Raw genomic sequence first — 14967 nt, 5'->3', positions numbered from 1 at the left:
ACACGATTTTGAGTGCAAAAGAATGTGATAGAGACGTATCCAAAATGTTTGAAAAAAGGATGCGAAATTTGATTTCATGAAATTTTCCTGATCTAAAAGGTGTGCCGGAGCCATAAAGGAACATTTTTGGCAAATTGGTTAGTATCTCTGTGAATATACGATTCTGAATTGGTTAATATATTTCCCGTAATTACTTTGTCTGTTTTAATTTGATAGGAAGCTGGACCTACCAATAATTTAATTTAGATTCACAATTGCTTTGTTTATCTAAATTACGTACATTAAGTTGAAGCCCAGATTTCTTTAGTAACTTACAAAAATAATGTTTTTAATGTATCTCCAGCTTCCTCTAGATTCTTTATTCCTAATTAAAGATTTTTTAAAAAAATTTTATTGCACCTTAATATTTTATTTTTTCGAGTTCTAACCGGGGGTCCGCCAGATAGAGTCCCGATCAAATTCCCATTTGAGATCCATTCGGGATTTTGGCTGGTTTTGGCCAGATCTTAGCAACAGATTTTAAGGATATCCCTTAAATCGAAATGTCTCCAATTGCTTCAACCTAATTTTACATGTCAAATTAGATTCTGAATTTAGATTTAGCTTTGAAGTGTCAGTAAAATAAAAATTTTCTGAACGTAAAAAGTAATTTAATTACATTTTGCCATTTTACCATTTTTTTAGATGGTTTTATTTACAGCTTTATGACTCAGGCACCGCTTTTTGATTAGGAAAATTTCATGAAATCAAAATTCCCAATTTTTGCCTTCTCAGACGATTTAACTAAATTGAATTTCTTATGAGTTCAGAAAAGGAATTACATGAAGTTACTTTGTAAGAAAAAATTAATAGGAAAATAGAAGAATAGAGGAATTAATAGAAAAAATAGTAGAATAATAATTAATAGAACGCTAAGACGGCGGTGGACCATAATCCTCTGTTTTTATGCCTCTAAGAGACGCACAGTTTCAAAGGCAGTTTGATTTTTAAATAAATAAAAAATAAAAATAAATAAAAGTCCAAGGGATTTATTTGCATTGAACATTTTTCCAAGTCAGTGGGTTTGCTCTGAATTAAATTCGTTTTCACGGGTGTCAAACTAAAGTTTTTGCCCATTTTACTGCTTTCTCAATATTTAATGGCTCATTTACCTTGAATATCCAATTTTGATTTTGATAGCACTGAAAAAAATATTTCGTTAATCGTATACCCCACAAAAAAGTTTGTAAAAGATTGTATTTTTTAACAAACATTGTTCACACCATGATCAATTGACGAGCATTTTTGGTACTTGTACAAACATTTGTTCGTAAATGTTTGTAAACCTACAGATAAATGTGTGTAAAATTTTGTCATTTATTCGTGTGTTGAACTTAACCTACAAATCGACTTTTATTGAGGGTGAGAATATCTAAACGAAATCTTGGCTAAGATCGTCAAAAAATATCGACCAGGCTGTGTTATTTCCGAAAAAATGTAAATATGAAAGCAAATAAAGGTTTAGGTTTTGTTATGGATTACATAACCTAAAAAGAACAATTCTCTGGGATGAATTTTGATAATGCGGAAGTTGAATTTTCTTTCGAATTTTAGTATTTTGAACGTTTAAGGAACGATTTGTCACATATTTTCCTCCGAAACGTCTTTTTAGGTTAGGTATCTTTAAACCTGAACTATATTTCAGAAATTTACTAATACAAATTTTAGGCTAGATCCATGATTTTTGACAGACAAATGAAAATGTTCGAACAGATGTTTGTAAAAACAACAAAAAATGTTCGTCAAATGAAGATACAGTAGAGTCTCGCTATAAGCCATCGTTCTATAGTCCACAATTTATCGACCGTTGATTTCAAAATACTGATTTTAAGTTAGGTTATGTTTTTCAGTATGCGACATGCATAATTATTTTAATATTTTTGGCAAACTTTATTAAGTAGTTGTGATAATTGTGTTCCATAATGAAGAGAGCGAGGACAAGTACCACAATCGCAAAGAAAGTGGAAGCCGTCGAGCAATTTCAATACTAAAAGTCGTTGATAATTTTAAAAAATTACATGGACTATAGTGCGACCCAAGTGTCAAATCTGGAACCAAATATGGACTATAGCGAGACTCTACTGTATTACAAAATGATGTATGTTTAAAACGTACAAACTTTTACGAACTATTTAGTGGATTTATACGATTTACGAGAATTTCGTAAGTCTCCAGTGGGAATTAAAGGACTTAAGCCCCTTAAGCCATATGGTTAAGCCGGTTAAGCTTTAGATCTGAAGATCGTATTAGAGTAAAAGTGGGCTCGTTAAATTTTTATTAATAATTTTTATTGGTAAAAAAAACATTTTTTTGCTAATTGGTGACCTTTCCAAAAGTGAATACATCAACGGAGAGTTCGTCCTCTCATGCTTCAAGTAACAACAGCATCGTGACGTCGACGCCATCTAATGGTCTCACACGATCCCGCAGGAGCCACTTTTCGCGCCAAGAGAGCACACCCGAGGCTGTGCCGAAGGAGTCCTCGGCGGAGAATCAAGTGCGAATTGTCCATGAATATGAAGATCTAATTGCCTTCGCAAAGTCACCCCTGTCCTGGGCACTGCCCAAGGATTGGCCGAAAATTTGCGAGAAGCATCCGTTTTTGGTGCGCAATAAGGTATTGCATCGTTTTCACAGTTTAAACATCAGCAATAATCATGCTAACAACAATTTGGCGAATGATGATGATGGTGATGCACATTTGGCTGAGGGTGCCAGAAAGGCTCTCCTGGCACGCCAGGCATCCCTCAATTGTGACCGCTTTGACATATCATCCAATACTAGAGTCACATCAACATCTGTTAACAATCGTCTTGTTGCTCATCTCACATCCTCTGCTGCCAATTGTGACTAAAACAAATTAAAAAAAAAACATTGATTTCAGATCGAAAAAAAAGAGAGTGAAAATCCTTACGAACTACGGAAAGATATTTCGTATGAATAATTCAATACGAAACAATTTATTAATATTTCTTTTTTCCTATTACCTTTTTACCTATTACATTGAAGTATTTTGTACCTGTGTGTGCGTTAAAATATGCATAAAAGAATATTAAAAAAAGGAAGAAAAATGCGATATAACCAGTGAAAATGAAAAAATAATCATTTTCTATACTTAAAGTATTGAGAAGTCTTCTAAATAAGTATTTCTATTATTTCTAATGCAATTTTTTGTGGTTTGAAGTAAAATTTAAAAGAAAAAAAAATAGAAGTAAAACCCGTCAAGAGAATTTTGAAATGATTTTTGAAAATATGCCAAATATTTTATAGACAAGATATAAAGAGAAGTAATAAACGATTAATATATTAAATATTAAATAAAAACTAATAATTTCATAATGAATAAAATCATGAAATTTTTTGTTGATGTAAGATTCAGAATCTTTATTTTTTTTTGACTACTTTTAAGTGAATTTTCAACATGTAAATATTTATTAATAAATCTAAAATCTTTGTTTAACGTTCAGGGGAAAATATCTAAAGGCAATTTAGCATTTCCTTTAATTTTTTTTTTCAACTTTTTTCTGAATTTATCTTATATTTTATGATTTATTTAAATAAAAAATTGAAATACAATATAATTTTTAAAAATATTTTTTTAATGATGGTTGATAGATAAATTCGGTTAATTACAAATCCAGTTAAGTTCTGTTTTGAATAACTTTATAGGTTATATCGAAATGTGGGGTTATGTTGAACTTAACCTACAAATCGACTTTTACTGACGCTGGGAATGTCAAAACAAAATCTTGGCAAAGATCGTCAAAAAATATCGAACAGGCTGTCTTATTTACGAAAAAATGTAAATATGAAAGCAAATATGGGTATAGGTTTTGTTATGGATTACTTAACCTAAAAAGAAAAATTTTCTATGTTGAATTTTGATAATGCTGAAGTTGAATTTTCTTTGGGATTGTAGCCTTTCGAACGTTTAAGGAACGATTTGTCAGACATTCTTCCTTAAAACGTATTTTTAGGTTAGGTATCTTTAAACCCGAACCATCTTTCAGAAATTTACTAATACAGATTTTAGGTTAGATTTAATATAACCTCACATTCTTATTAACTGCTCCATTGTAATGGGAAGTAGCACTGACGATTTTCAGACAAAAACAATTCCGAGATAACAAAATAATCCTTTTGTTCTTAAAATGGAAAAGAAAGTGTTTAAGCAAGATGAAAAATTGAATTGCAAAATGTTTTTTTGCTTTAAGGTTAGATTTAACCCTGGGCACTAAATTAGTCAAGTGGTAGAGCGCTCGCGGTTGCTGTCCCGGGTTCAAATCCCCTTTAGGTCACCAGGAATTTTTTTGGCGTTAAAGTTGTTCGAATTGCATCGAGTGAGCTTCACTGCACTTGATTCCACGGGAATGGGACTGACAACCTCATCCCATATAAGAAATAATAATAATGAATTTTCTGAACTCCCCTTGTGGGAAGGCCAAAGTTCCTCTTTGGAACTTTGTGTCACCATTATTATTACATTATTATTATTATCCTTAAGCCCGAACCATCTTTCAGAAGTTTACTGATACAGATTTTAGGTTGGATCCAACATAATCTCACATTCTTATTAACTTCTCCATTGTAATGGGAAGCAGGATTAACAATTTCCCGAAAAAGCAATTCCGAGATAACAAAATAATCCTTTCATTCTTAAAATTTAAAAGAAACTGTTTAAGCAAGATGAAAAATTGAAAAGCAATTTTTTTTACTCCTAACCTTAAAAGACAAAAGTAATTTTATTTGATGAGTAATAGATCCATCTTTTTTTTTACCTTTTTCACTGAATCAGCTACGAATTATAAGTTATCTAGGACGTTGAATAAAAAAAAAACTAGTAGAATTGGGGTTACTTCTCTTATATAGCTAGAAAATTACTTAGTGAAGTAAGGTTATGCTGAACATAACCTTGAAACTTTGCATTGAACTAATTGCAAGAAATCTTCAAACTTGTTACTTCAAACTTTGTATTTTTCAGATTGAAGTCTATTTTGTAGGCAATAAACCTACAGTCGAGTTCCTCAAATTTGGACTCTTCAAATTTAAACGACGGTTGCATTCAAAATGTAAAAAATGAGGTTATGTAAAAGAAATTTTGCATGGAGTCTGAATTAGAACTATTTTTCTCTGGTGTTTTCTCAATATTGTGGTATTATATTAATTTCCTTAACAAATTCGGCCTATTTAACAACAAATTACATTAATAAATTCTCTAAAGTTATTTTCTATTTTCCTTAATTTAGGAAAAGTGAATTTTACATGAATTCCGTTACGTTTTTGAAAATATTGTTCATATTTGAGGAGTGAGAAATGTCATCTATACCATTACAGAAAATGCAACTTCATTGAAATTCATGATTTTACATAGTGAAATTAGACCGTGAAATATTCTGGCCATCTCTATCTATACCCCCAAATGTTCAAATTTGAGGAACTCTACTGTATTTCAGTCTCTTGGTATTTTAGGTTAAAATTTTAGGAAATGTTTTCAAAATATGGCCAAATGGATATTGCCCGGCGCACAATAATTTTTGTTTGTAAATATATTTTCAAAATTTTCTATGAGAGTGAGTGAGATGACTAGATTTAGATCTCTCTCACTGTCATTGGAATGTCAAAAACATGTTTACAAAACAAAAATTATTGTGCGTTGGGCATATGTCAAGTAGCATGTTGCTTATCCAACTGGACAAGGATCTTTTTTAAAAAAAAATCAATCATAAGAGAAATTTTTGAGTATTTGCAAGCCGAAACCCCCATTGGCTTTTCTGAGGTTAAACTCTAACATAACCTTACATTTTGTAAACTTTTCCTAATCTTTTATTGGCTTCAGAGGTTGGCTTGTATTTTTATCGTAAATTTTTCACTTTGAGAAACGAAGGGAACAATTTAAAATCAATTATAAAGATTGATTTTTATTAAAGAGTTCAATAAATAGAGGTTAGGATTGTGAGGTTATAACAGGGTTGAAGGGGATTATAATTGAACAGGAAATTTTTGAGTCTTTTACTCCAAAAGCCCTGATTTTTTTTAATATTTCGAGCATCATAATTTCATTTTCTTAAAAAACTCTTATTTAAATTATGATGAATCAATAGGTTATGTTTGTCTTTACCTTCAAAATATTGATAGGTATTTCAATTGCAAAACTCTAAAATTCTTCGTACTCATGTAATTTTACACATTTAAAAAGCTTCATAAACATTACCTTGGAAAACCCGGCGATTGATTTGGAAAAAAAATCCTAAAATAATTTTTAAATGATTTTTTCTTCGTCATTGACATCCTAAGTTGTACATTTTAAGGTTAGGCTTGGAACATACAGTAGACTCTCTCTCAATTGGGCATTTGGGGCAAAATGTCATCCGGTTTATCGATAGATTTGGGCGTCAAAGCCTTTGTAAATTCCACGAAAAGCGCTCAATTATAAAGAATCACGATAAAATAGGAAGAACTACAGCGAATTTGAGCAAATTTGCTTCATAATTAAACGTGAAAATTGTCAACAAAATTTTGCTAAAAAGAGCCGATTGAGCGAGAGTCTACTGTAATGTGAATTTCTATAATTACTTTTTTTTTAGATTAGAATTAGAGACGTGCCCAAGATGTAATTTTCTTCTTACGCAACGAATGTAAAGGTTAGATTTTTAAGGTTGGAATTCAATAACTTTTCTACGATCTCATAAAAAGCAAGTTTAAAATTTCTGGAAATGATTTAAAATCGCTAATTGGATAAATTTGTAAAAATACAGTGCTCCGCTTTGTTATTCGGATGATTAGGAGACAATATGAGAGATGTCCGCTTCGTTATCCGGGTGAATTTTTTGAATTTGTTCAACATCTCGAAAATATATTACAAATTTTTTTAGTAGAATTAGAATAAAAGTTTTAAAGAAGATTAGAAAGACGTAATTAGAGAATTCTGTGCTATTAGTCTTAATTTATTTAACAAAAATATCAGAAGATAATTCATTTTGATTGCTGAACTGGAACACACAAGCATATATAACCTCAAAATTATTTTAAATGTAACCGTCGGTCGATAACTCGTCCGGATTACGCCGATCCGGATTATAGAGCGAGCACTGTAATTGCTAAAGTTCAATGCAAAATTTGAAGGTTATCTTCGGAATAACCTCACATTCATTCATTTTTAACCACTTTTATCCCTATCGAGATCGCAGGCTTAGGAGTCTCAATCAGCAGACCACACCCGTCAAACCTCCGCCACTTCAGAAGCGGTTGAAAATGATAATGTTATCTTTGATGGGGAGAATTCAAAAGTATCCTCGTTTAAATGGATTTTTCCTATCAGGCCACCTTCAAATTCATTTTTTATAGGTTAGATTCATTCTAACCTTACTTTTTGCAGCATTTTTTTGTAGGTTAAGTTCATTCCAACCTTACATTTTGCAATATTTTCATATTTTGAAAGATTTTTAAAATTGTTTTAAGATTTTCGAAGGATTATTTTTATCTCGAAATTGCCGGATATTAACCCTTTGTTCTAACCTTACTTTTAATTTGTTATAACTCTTGCATTTCTTTTAATTTTTTCCTCAATATTATTAACTGTTTTTTTCTTCTCTTTGTTGATAAACCCCAAATAAAACTGTGAAGCTTAATAATGAATGAAAAGCAAGTATTTGTTGGCCTGTGATTGATGTTCTTTATAAAAATGGAAAGAAAAAGTGTGGAAAATTTCAATGATGGAATTCGGAAAAACGTTGAATAACCTATAAAATAAAATGAATGGATTTTCTTTGCTTAAGAACTTATATTGAAGTGCCTTTCTCACACTAATTACCTCTTCCTTCTGCGTGACAAATTTTTCCCACATTCATTTTCTCAGGTAAATAATTTCGAAATTAATCCATTTTTTTTTTAAATTGAGAAAAATGCAAAATTGGAAAGTGATTTCATGCGATATTTTTCTTGCAGAACTTGGATGATGAGAAAAATCGCTTTGATGGGGAAAAACATTTGCAACTCTACAAATCTGGCGCTTTCACGGATATTGTATACGTGATTGATGATTCAGATGAGCACGAATGAGATGTGATTCCTTTCTGTCCTGGGGGCAAAAGTGTGAAAGCGAGAAGATTTCCCATGAAAAAAATAAATAAATAAACCGAAAATATTCCTTGGGAAGATGTCTCTGCATTTTTGTGTGAGAGAATTTCACAGTGAAGTAAAAGAAATCACCAATTAATCGAATTACGAAACATAGAAATTTATAAAGCAAATTAAATTAAAAAAAAGAAAACTGTAGAATTTAACCTGAAAAAAAATCACTCTAGTCTAATCTTTTCTAAAGGGTTTTTCTTTCCTTTAGAACAAAATAAAGAAAAGTTTTTATCTCTCAAAAAAAGGAAAAAAAAATAAATAAAAAAGTCATTTTAATCATCAAACAATGTATAATTTTTATTTCTTACATCTTATTACAGTAATTTTTATTTTTTTTTTACTTAACTCAGTAATTAATAAAAAAAACGGAAGATGATTAAAACTCCTTGAAAAAAAAAGTATTTCATTTCTCTCTCTCTTAACATTATTATTTTTTTTATTTATTAGCTGCACGTGAAAGAAAACGAAAGAATTTGAATTTATCATTGCTGAAAAGTAGGAAGAAAATTGTTAATCAATTTCTTTTTTAATTTAATGCTCAGCAAAAAATCTCGATTTCCAAAATTTTTCAATAATTTCTTTTTTTTCTAATATAATTGTGACAAAAATTGTTTATAATACAAAAATATGCTTGTAACAAATAACGATATATTTGTATCAAATAAAAATCCTAAATATTTTACTTTGGGTATTAAAACTTTGGCGTTCGTTTCATATTTTTACTGTATTGTTTCTTATTCCTTGTTCTCCATTTATTTTTCCTCATTTTATTATTTATAACTGATTTCAATAAACGTTCACTGTTTCTTTTTTTTTATTCATACCATTTCTAAATAGTTCTTCTCTTCTAGTTTGAAAAAATATCATTTTTTTCTATCATATCGTGACACCATCATGATTAAATATTTTCTTTTTTTATTTTGTTTTATATATTATTAAATTAGGATCCTTAATTTTTTTTCTCTAATCGTTTTCTTCTCTCTTTATAGATATATATAAAAAATCACAAAAATTTCATTTTTAGTGTAAAACTTTCTTAATGATGTTTTCTTTTTTTTTCTAAATTCCCAGAGAAGAAAAAGGAGACATAGTTTCTTTCTTTTTAGGATATAACTCCTTGATCTAGGGTCTCTGGGCAGTTCGATGTGTAATTCTATAGTTTGGCCTTTTTTGCGCGTTTGGCAGGGATTCCCTCTGCTTTTATCAAATACCAGCAGGGATGGGATTTTCTAATTACTAACAATCTCTTAACTTAAGAGTCAAAAGCCTTTTCTGTTATCAATATTCTCAAGCTTCATTTAACCCTTTAAGGACGATTGGGTCACTGGTCTGGTGACCCAAAAATGAAATTTTTCCTACGGCTTTCCAAAGTTGTATTTTGCTCTAAAAAGTTAGAAAAAATGATTTTTTCTGACCCTCAATTTTTGACCTTCTCGTCCTTAAAGGGTTGTGTTCTAGAATCCAAAAAAATACTCCTAAAATTTTGACAATCTTTTAATATAGAACGTCCTTTAGACTCTTAAAAGATAAAACTTCTTAATATTTGAGGTTAAGAATCTTAAATACAGTACAGTAGACTCTCTCTTAATCGGCTCTTTTTCAATCGGGCGAAAAATGTAGGCCATTTTCACGTTTAATGATGAAGCTAATTCGCTCAAATTTGCTGTAGTTCTTCCTATTTTATCGTGATTCTTTATAATTGAGCGCTTTTTGTGTAATTTACAAAGGCTTTGACGCCCAAATCTATCGATAAACCGGATGACATTTTGCCCCAAATGCCCAATTGAGAGAGAGTCTACTGTAGACTCTATCAAATTCGAGCATTTGGAACCGACATGTCACCTGATTTAGAGAGAAATTCGAGTGACAAAGTTTGAAATTCATTGATTTTTTTTATGGATCTACAGTAGAGTTCCTCAAATTTGAACATTTGGGGGATATAGATGACATTTCTCACTCCTCAAATTTGAAGAAAAATTTCAAAAACATAACGGAATTTATGTAAAATACACTTTTCCTAAATGAAGGAAAATAACTTGATGAGAATTTTATCAATTGAATTTGTTGTTAAATAGGTGGTATTTGTTAAGGAAATTAATATAATACGACAATATTGAGGAAACACCAGAGAAAAATAGTTCTAATTCAGACTCCATGCAAAATTTCTTTTACATAACCTCATATTTTACATTTTGAATGCAACTGTCGGTCGTTCAAATTTAAGGAATTCGACTGTACATACTATTTATTAAATCTATATTCATATTTATTGTAAATTTCATGAAAACTCAACAATGTGAAATTACATCATAACTAAGAAAAACCATAGCAAATTTGAGCATATTTGCTTCTTTCGATAATTATAATTAAACAAAAATGTCAACAAACTTTTTTTCAAATTTAACTGCCGCCCGAATTAAAAAGTAGTCTGATCTTAATAGAACTGAATTAGCGGAGAGTCTACTGTAAAAGTTTGTTGACGTTAGTAGTACAACATGAAAATACTGGGACCATACAGGTTCAAAAAAGTATTATAAATAGCGAAATTTTATGAATAAATAAGAGGTTATGTTGAAAAATTCATTATACTCATTTTGCTGGAAGGGACATAACCTGAAAGATCGTCGATTATATAAACTCTTCATTTTTAAAACTGACAGTAGATGCAGACTTAAACGTAAGCTTTTGTTACCACACCCAACTAGACATTTTTGCTGAATCTATCAGCAAAAATATGCTGCAGTTCTCGAACAAAAAATGCTTTTAAGGTTATTAGAATCCAGCTGAAAATACATATGTTTCCAACTGAATTGAAATCAGTTAGAATTTGGTGTTCGCTGCGTTTCGAATCTTTTTTTTTTACAAATTCCAATACAGAGTTCCTAAAAATGAGCTCTTCAAACTCGAGCGATACGGTTGAAGTAAAATGTTTGTTCTAGAGGTTATGTGATGAAAAGTCAAGTTTTGCTCGGGTTCCAGTTGTGAAAAAGAACCTACCAAAGACTCTCGATAGGCGAATGGACAAAATTTTGGCTTTGTGACGCAGAGGCCCTAGGTTCGATCCCTGATCGAAGCGCGTCCGGAGAATACAGTAGATTCTCTCAAATTCGGTCATTTGTTATGAATGATTTGATCATTCGGTATGATATCTACAACAAATACGTCAGAACGAAGTTTTGTGAAAAAATACAGGGAGTCCCAAGATTATGCTTATCGGATTTATACATATTATGAGGTTATGCAAATACACTTATGCAACTTTGCCTACCATTAGGAGCTATAATTTGTGAAATCATTTTTGAAATACCCCTCAGCAGTGTATGCAAATTCTTTTGAGGCAGAAAATTTGAAATGGGTAATTTAATAAACGATTTTTGATCATTTACTTTGCGCAATTGATGTCCGAATTTCTGTCGGGAATGGATTTTTCGTTACTTTGGTCTTTCAATTACTTCGAAAAAATAGTCCGACAGCGATGGAAATACATTTTGTTGTTCTTTTATCGCTTCGCGGAAAGTCATGCTTTGCTCAAAATGGCGAACGGAAAATACGACATCCCGTCGAATTTTTCAAAATTTACCTCCATCCTCTTTCCTGATTTGAATTCTGATTGCTAATTCGTGTTCTTAGATAGCTACTCTATCTAAATAAAAAAAGTTTGTAATTAATTAATGTACAGAATTTAAATTCAGTGACCGTTAAGATGCGTGTTTGACAAGGGTTCCCAGCGCCCCCATGATAGATATTTTTTTTCTTTCCAAAAAAATCACCTATTAATCTGTATGAAACTAATTCCAAAATATGAACAATCTATTTCAAGTATTTCTGGTTCTGAATGGGTTAAATAATAAAAGGGATAAAAGAAATTTGACATCGAAACATTCTAATTAATTTTTTAAAAGACGAATTTAAGAATTTAATTTGAAAAATTTCAGTCTTAACTTAAAATTAGACCAATTTCCTTAAATTTGTTGTACTCAATAAATTTTAAGGACTACATAAATTTATTTAATGTCCTTATCTTTTCCAAATTTGCCCCCAGAATCACTAAGAATTTTAAAAGGAAAAAGCTTAAGAAATTAAGAGGCTTGAGGAAAAATTTTGATAACTTCTGGTAGTCTAAGTCTAACGGTGTTATCACACTTGCACATTAAAATTTTAATATGATTCACATTAATTGTCGCTGGTGAGAGTCCAAAGGTGTAATTTGTGTGTTTGAATCATTTTATATTCAAAATTTGATCTATTTGTTGATAAAAGGGTAGACTTGGCCCGCAAAATTTGATATAAATTGATTTATAGCATTAATGCGAAAAATTAATGCGATTTCCTCTTTAATTTTTTAATATGAAAAATATTTATGCTTTAGGTAAATTTAAACTTGTTTTTGCGGGCCAAGTCCACTTCTTTATCAATAAATAGAAAAACCCCAAATATTAAGTGACTCAAAGACACAAATAACATATTTTGACGCTCACAAGCGAGAATTAATGTGAATCACATTAAAGTTTTAATGTGCAAGTGTGATAACGCCGTAAGCCTAAAATCTATCCTAAAAATATTTAATTTTATAACAAGTGAAATTTTTGAACTTTATTTTGAGCATATACGTTTGTAGGAAACCTTCGATACTCATTTAGGCATTTTTTTCCTATTTTTTTTTATTAATTATCGCAGTCTTGCAAGTTTGACTTTCCTTTTAAATTAAAATAATTTAAAAGATTCTTAGCCCCATTTTTCGAATATAATTTTCTGTTTAACAAAAATGGCTTTTAACTGAATTTTAATATTTACGTACGCAGTAAAATAAACTTTTGTGTTTCGGCTTTGAGTTAAAATGACAAATACTGTCATTTTAGCCTAGGTGGCGCTTCAGGCTGAAGTTAGAATTAGTACCGCCCGATGTAAATAGGGTGATAACACCATCTGACGGTTACGGCCAGAATTAATTCAAACTATTAATGAGTTCAAGAATCTTAAGTTAAGATTCACTTCAGGACTCTTAAGTTAAAATTGCTGGTGGTTTTTAGAAAATCATACCCGAGATTCCCCGCCAAAAAATCATCTGCAATTCATTAATTTTTGAATAAACCTTTCAATCACTAATGGAGTTGCTCTGCCTGGTCACGACTATGCTGGAGCTGTGCCTTGTTTTCCTGGTGGCTCCCTCACTGTCGAGCTCGGAAGACGGAGTTGTTGAATTGGACAGAGCAGCTGTCTTGTTGAAGTCAATTGTGGCATAGCCCAGAGCCGCCTTCTTGGGGCTCTCGGGCGGCAGGAGACTTGCAATGGCTCCTGTTGTGTCCGGATTTGTCGTTCCGGGCGTTGTGCATGCCACTGCAGCTGTACTGGGCGACTGATCGAGATCCAGGACGATGTAGTTGACGACACGATTGTCGGATGTTGGAGTTCCTGGCTCGGAGACAATCCCAGCATCAGCTGGAGTGGATTTGACAAAGCGATTGAGGAGGGGCTTCATCTCGCTGGGATTGAGATTCTCATAGCACCGCTCGGGATCTGCCCCGTAGGAATTCATCCGGGAGAATCGAAAGAGGGATGTGGAAGTGGGAGTCATGGAATTGTCACTGCCACTTTCGATTTGGGTGGGATTGCTGAGGGATTTTGTGATTTTCATCTCGCCAGGAGCAATGTTCATGTACATGTGGGATGTGTCGAGATCCACGGAAGCTGTTGGAGAGCAGATACTCTTCTGCGAGAGCAAGTCAGGAATTCGACTGGGAGATGTTTCAAGGCAGTCATCGCTGAGTGGTTCAGCTGGAGCATTTTCCTGTGGCGGGACATCCAGGGAGAGCTTTTTGTTGTTGTTGTGTTCCCTCAGCGGGAATTCCTGATAGACATTGCTGACGCCACCGCCGTGATGGGCTTGAGTGCTGGGCAGGGGATTGAGGGTGGTGACTTCGAGGATGTTGGTAATACTGTTGGGGGATCCGGGAGAAGTTAGATCTGGACTAATTGGACCACTGCCCACTGAACCCAGGCGCATTCCAGATGGAAACACAGGGGCTTGCTGCCGGATTGGCGTTGGTTCTAGATAATTCCCTTCTGTCAGGGTATCTGAACTCCGGCTCTGGACAGAGATTGAGTGAATGGTTCCATTGGGAGATACAACTTGACTGGGCGAAGTGACTTCCGTGCGTCCGATGATGTAACTACTGGTCAGTACTCCACTATTTGGCCTTGGAGCACTTCCCGTGGACAATGTTGAATGTCTATTGCTCCCCATCTGTCCCTCTTGCGCACCCACCCCATCCTCTCCAGCATTGTACGTATTCCCCTCTATATGTGTCTGCAGCAGATTGAACAGATTCTCAGCTCTGCGGCAACGAAAGGAATAAATTCCCTCTCCAGTCAAACATCTCCTGCCAGCCTCAAAGCAGAAGACATCCCCATCGTAGCCATATCTCCTGAGGCATCGCAAAGGCCACAGTGTGGGCTGCTTACCCTTCCGGTACAGTATCAAATTAGTCCAATTGACTTCAATGTCTCCTGACCAGAGCTCCAAACCATCTTCATTGATATTAATCACACGAAAAACATTGGGCTGAGTGTCATTGATGTCTCTTTTGCTATTTATGCAGCCCATACTATATACACATTCACTTATTTTACCCTATTCTGTCCCTCTGCACTAACCCAGGAGGATACCCTGTTGATGGTCCTAGCAACACCTGCACAATACCGAGAATTCAGCGCACTTTTAGCACGGGATTGACTAGAATCGCACGCAAAAAGGGATTTTTCAGGGGGGACTACAAACCACCCTGGAATTTTTACCTA

The 14967-nt window shown here is 32.9% G+C and overlaps 2 protein-coding genes across 8 annotated transcripts in view; one reads left to right on the top strand and one right to left on the bottom strand.

The window, feature by feature from the left end:
- LOC129807046 (eukaryotic translation initiation factor 4E-binding protein Mextli) overlaps window positions 1-8851 on the top strand; it is a 26985-nt gene extending 18134 nt beyond the window's left edge. For 2 of the 4 annotated variants that reach the window (XM_055856029.1, XM_055856028.1), the window contains 2 exons: window positions 2376-2656; window positions 7984-8851. In XM_055856029.1, coding sequence (XP_055712004.1) covers window positions 2376-2656; window positions 7984-8097 — 395 coding nt within the window. In that variant the 3' untranslated portion in view covers window positions 8098-8851. Of the gene's footprint in view, window positions 1-2375; window positions 3500-7983 lie in introns of those variants that run through there. The other 2 variants (XM_055856027.1, XM_055856026.1) reach the window with 1 other exon arrangement.
- On the bottom strand, window positions 6608-14967 carry LOC129807059 (fibroblast growth factor receptor substrate 2). 4 transcript variants are annotated; one of them, XM_055856058.1, is made up of 2 exons: window positions 13262-14967; window positions 6608-9366 (listed from the first exon to the last, which is right to left on the bottom strand). In XM_055856058.1, exon 1 carries the CDS (start codon window positions 14771-14773, stop codon window positions 13265-13267), a length of 1509 nt encoding a protein of 502 aa, XP_055712033.1. In that variant the 5' UTR covers window positions 14774-14967; the 3' UTR covers window positions 6608-9366; window positions 13262-13264. The 4 variants fall into 4 exon arrangements, with proteins under 4 accessions (XP_055712033.1, XP_055712034.1, XP_055712032.1 ...); XM_055856059.1 differs by having other exon boundaries at window positions 6608-9363; XM_055856057.1 differs by having other exon boundaries at window positions 6608-9150.

This window comes from Phlebotomus papatasi, chromosome 3, assembly GCF_024763615.1.
Source record: "Phlebotomus papatasi isolate M1 chromosome 3, Ppap_2.1, whole genome shotgun sequence".
In the NCBI taxonomy this organism is placed as follows: domain Eukaryota; kingdom Metazoa; phylum Arthropoda; class Insecta; order Diptera; family Psychodidae; genus Phlebotomus; species Phlebotomus papatasi.
The sequence above is the reverse complement of the archived record's forward strand: the minus strand, read 5'-3'. Positions and strand labels throughout refer to the sequence as shown.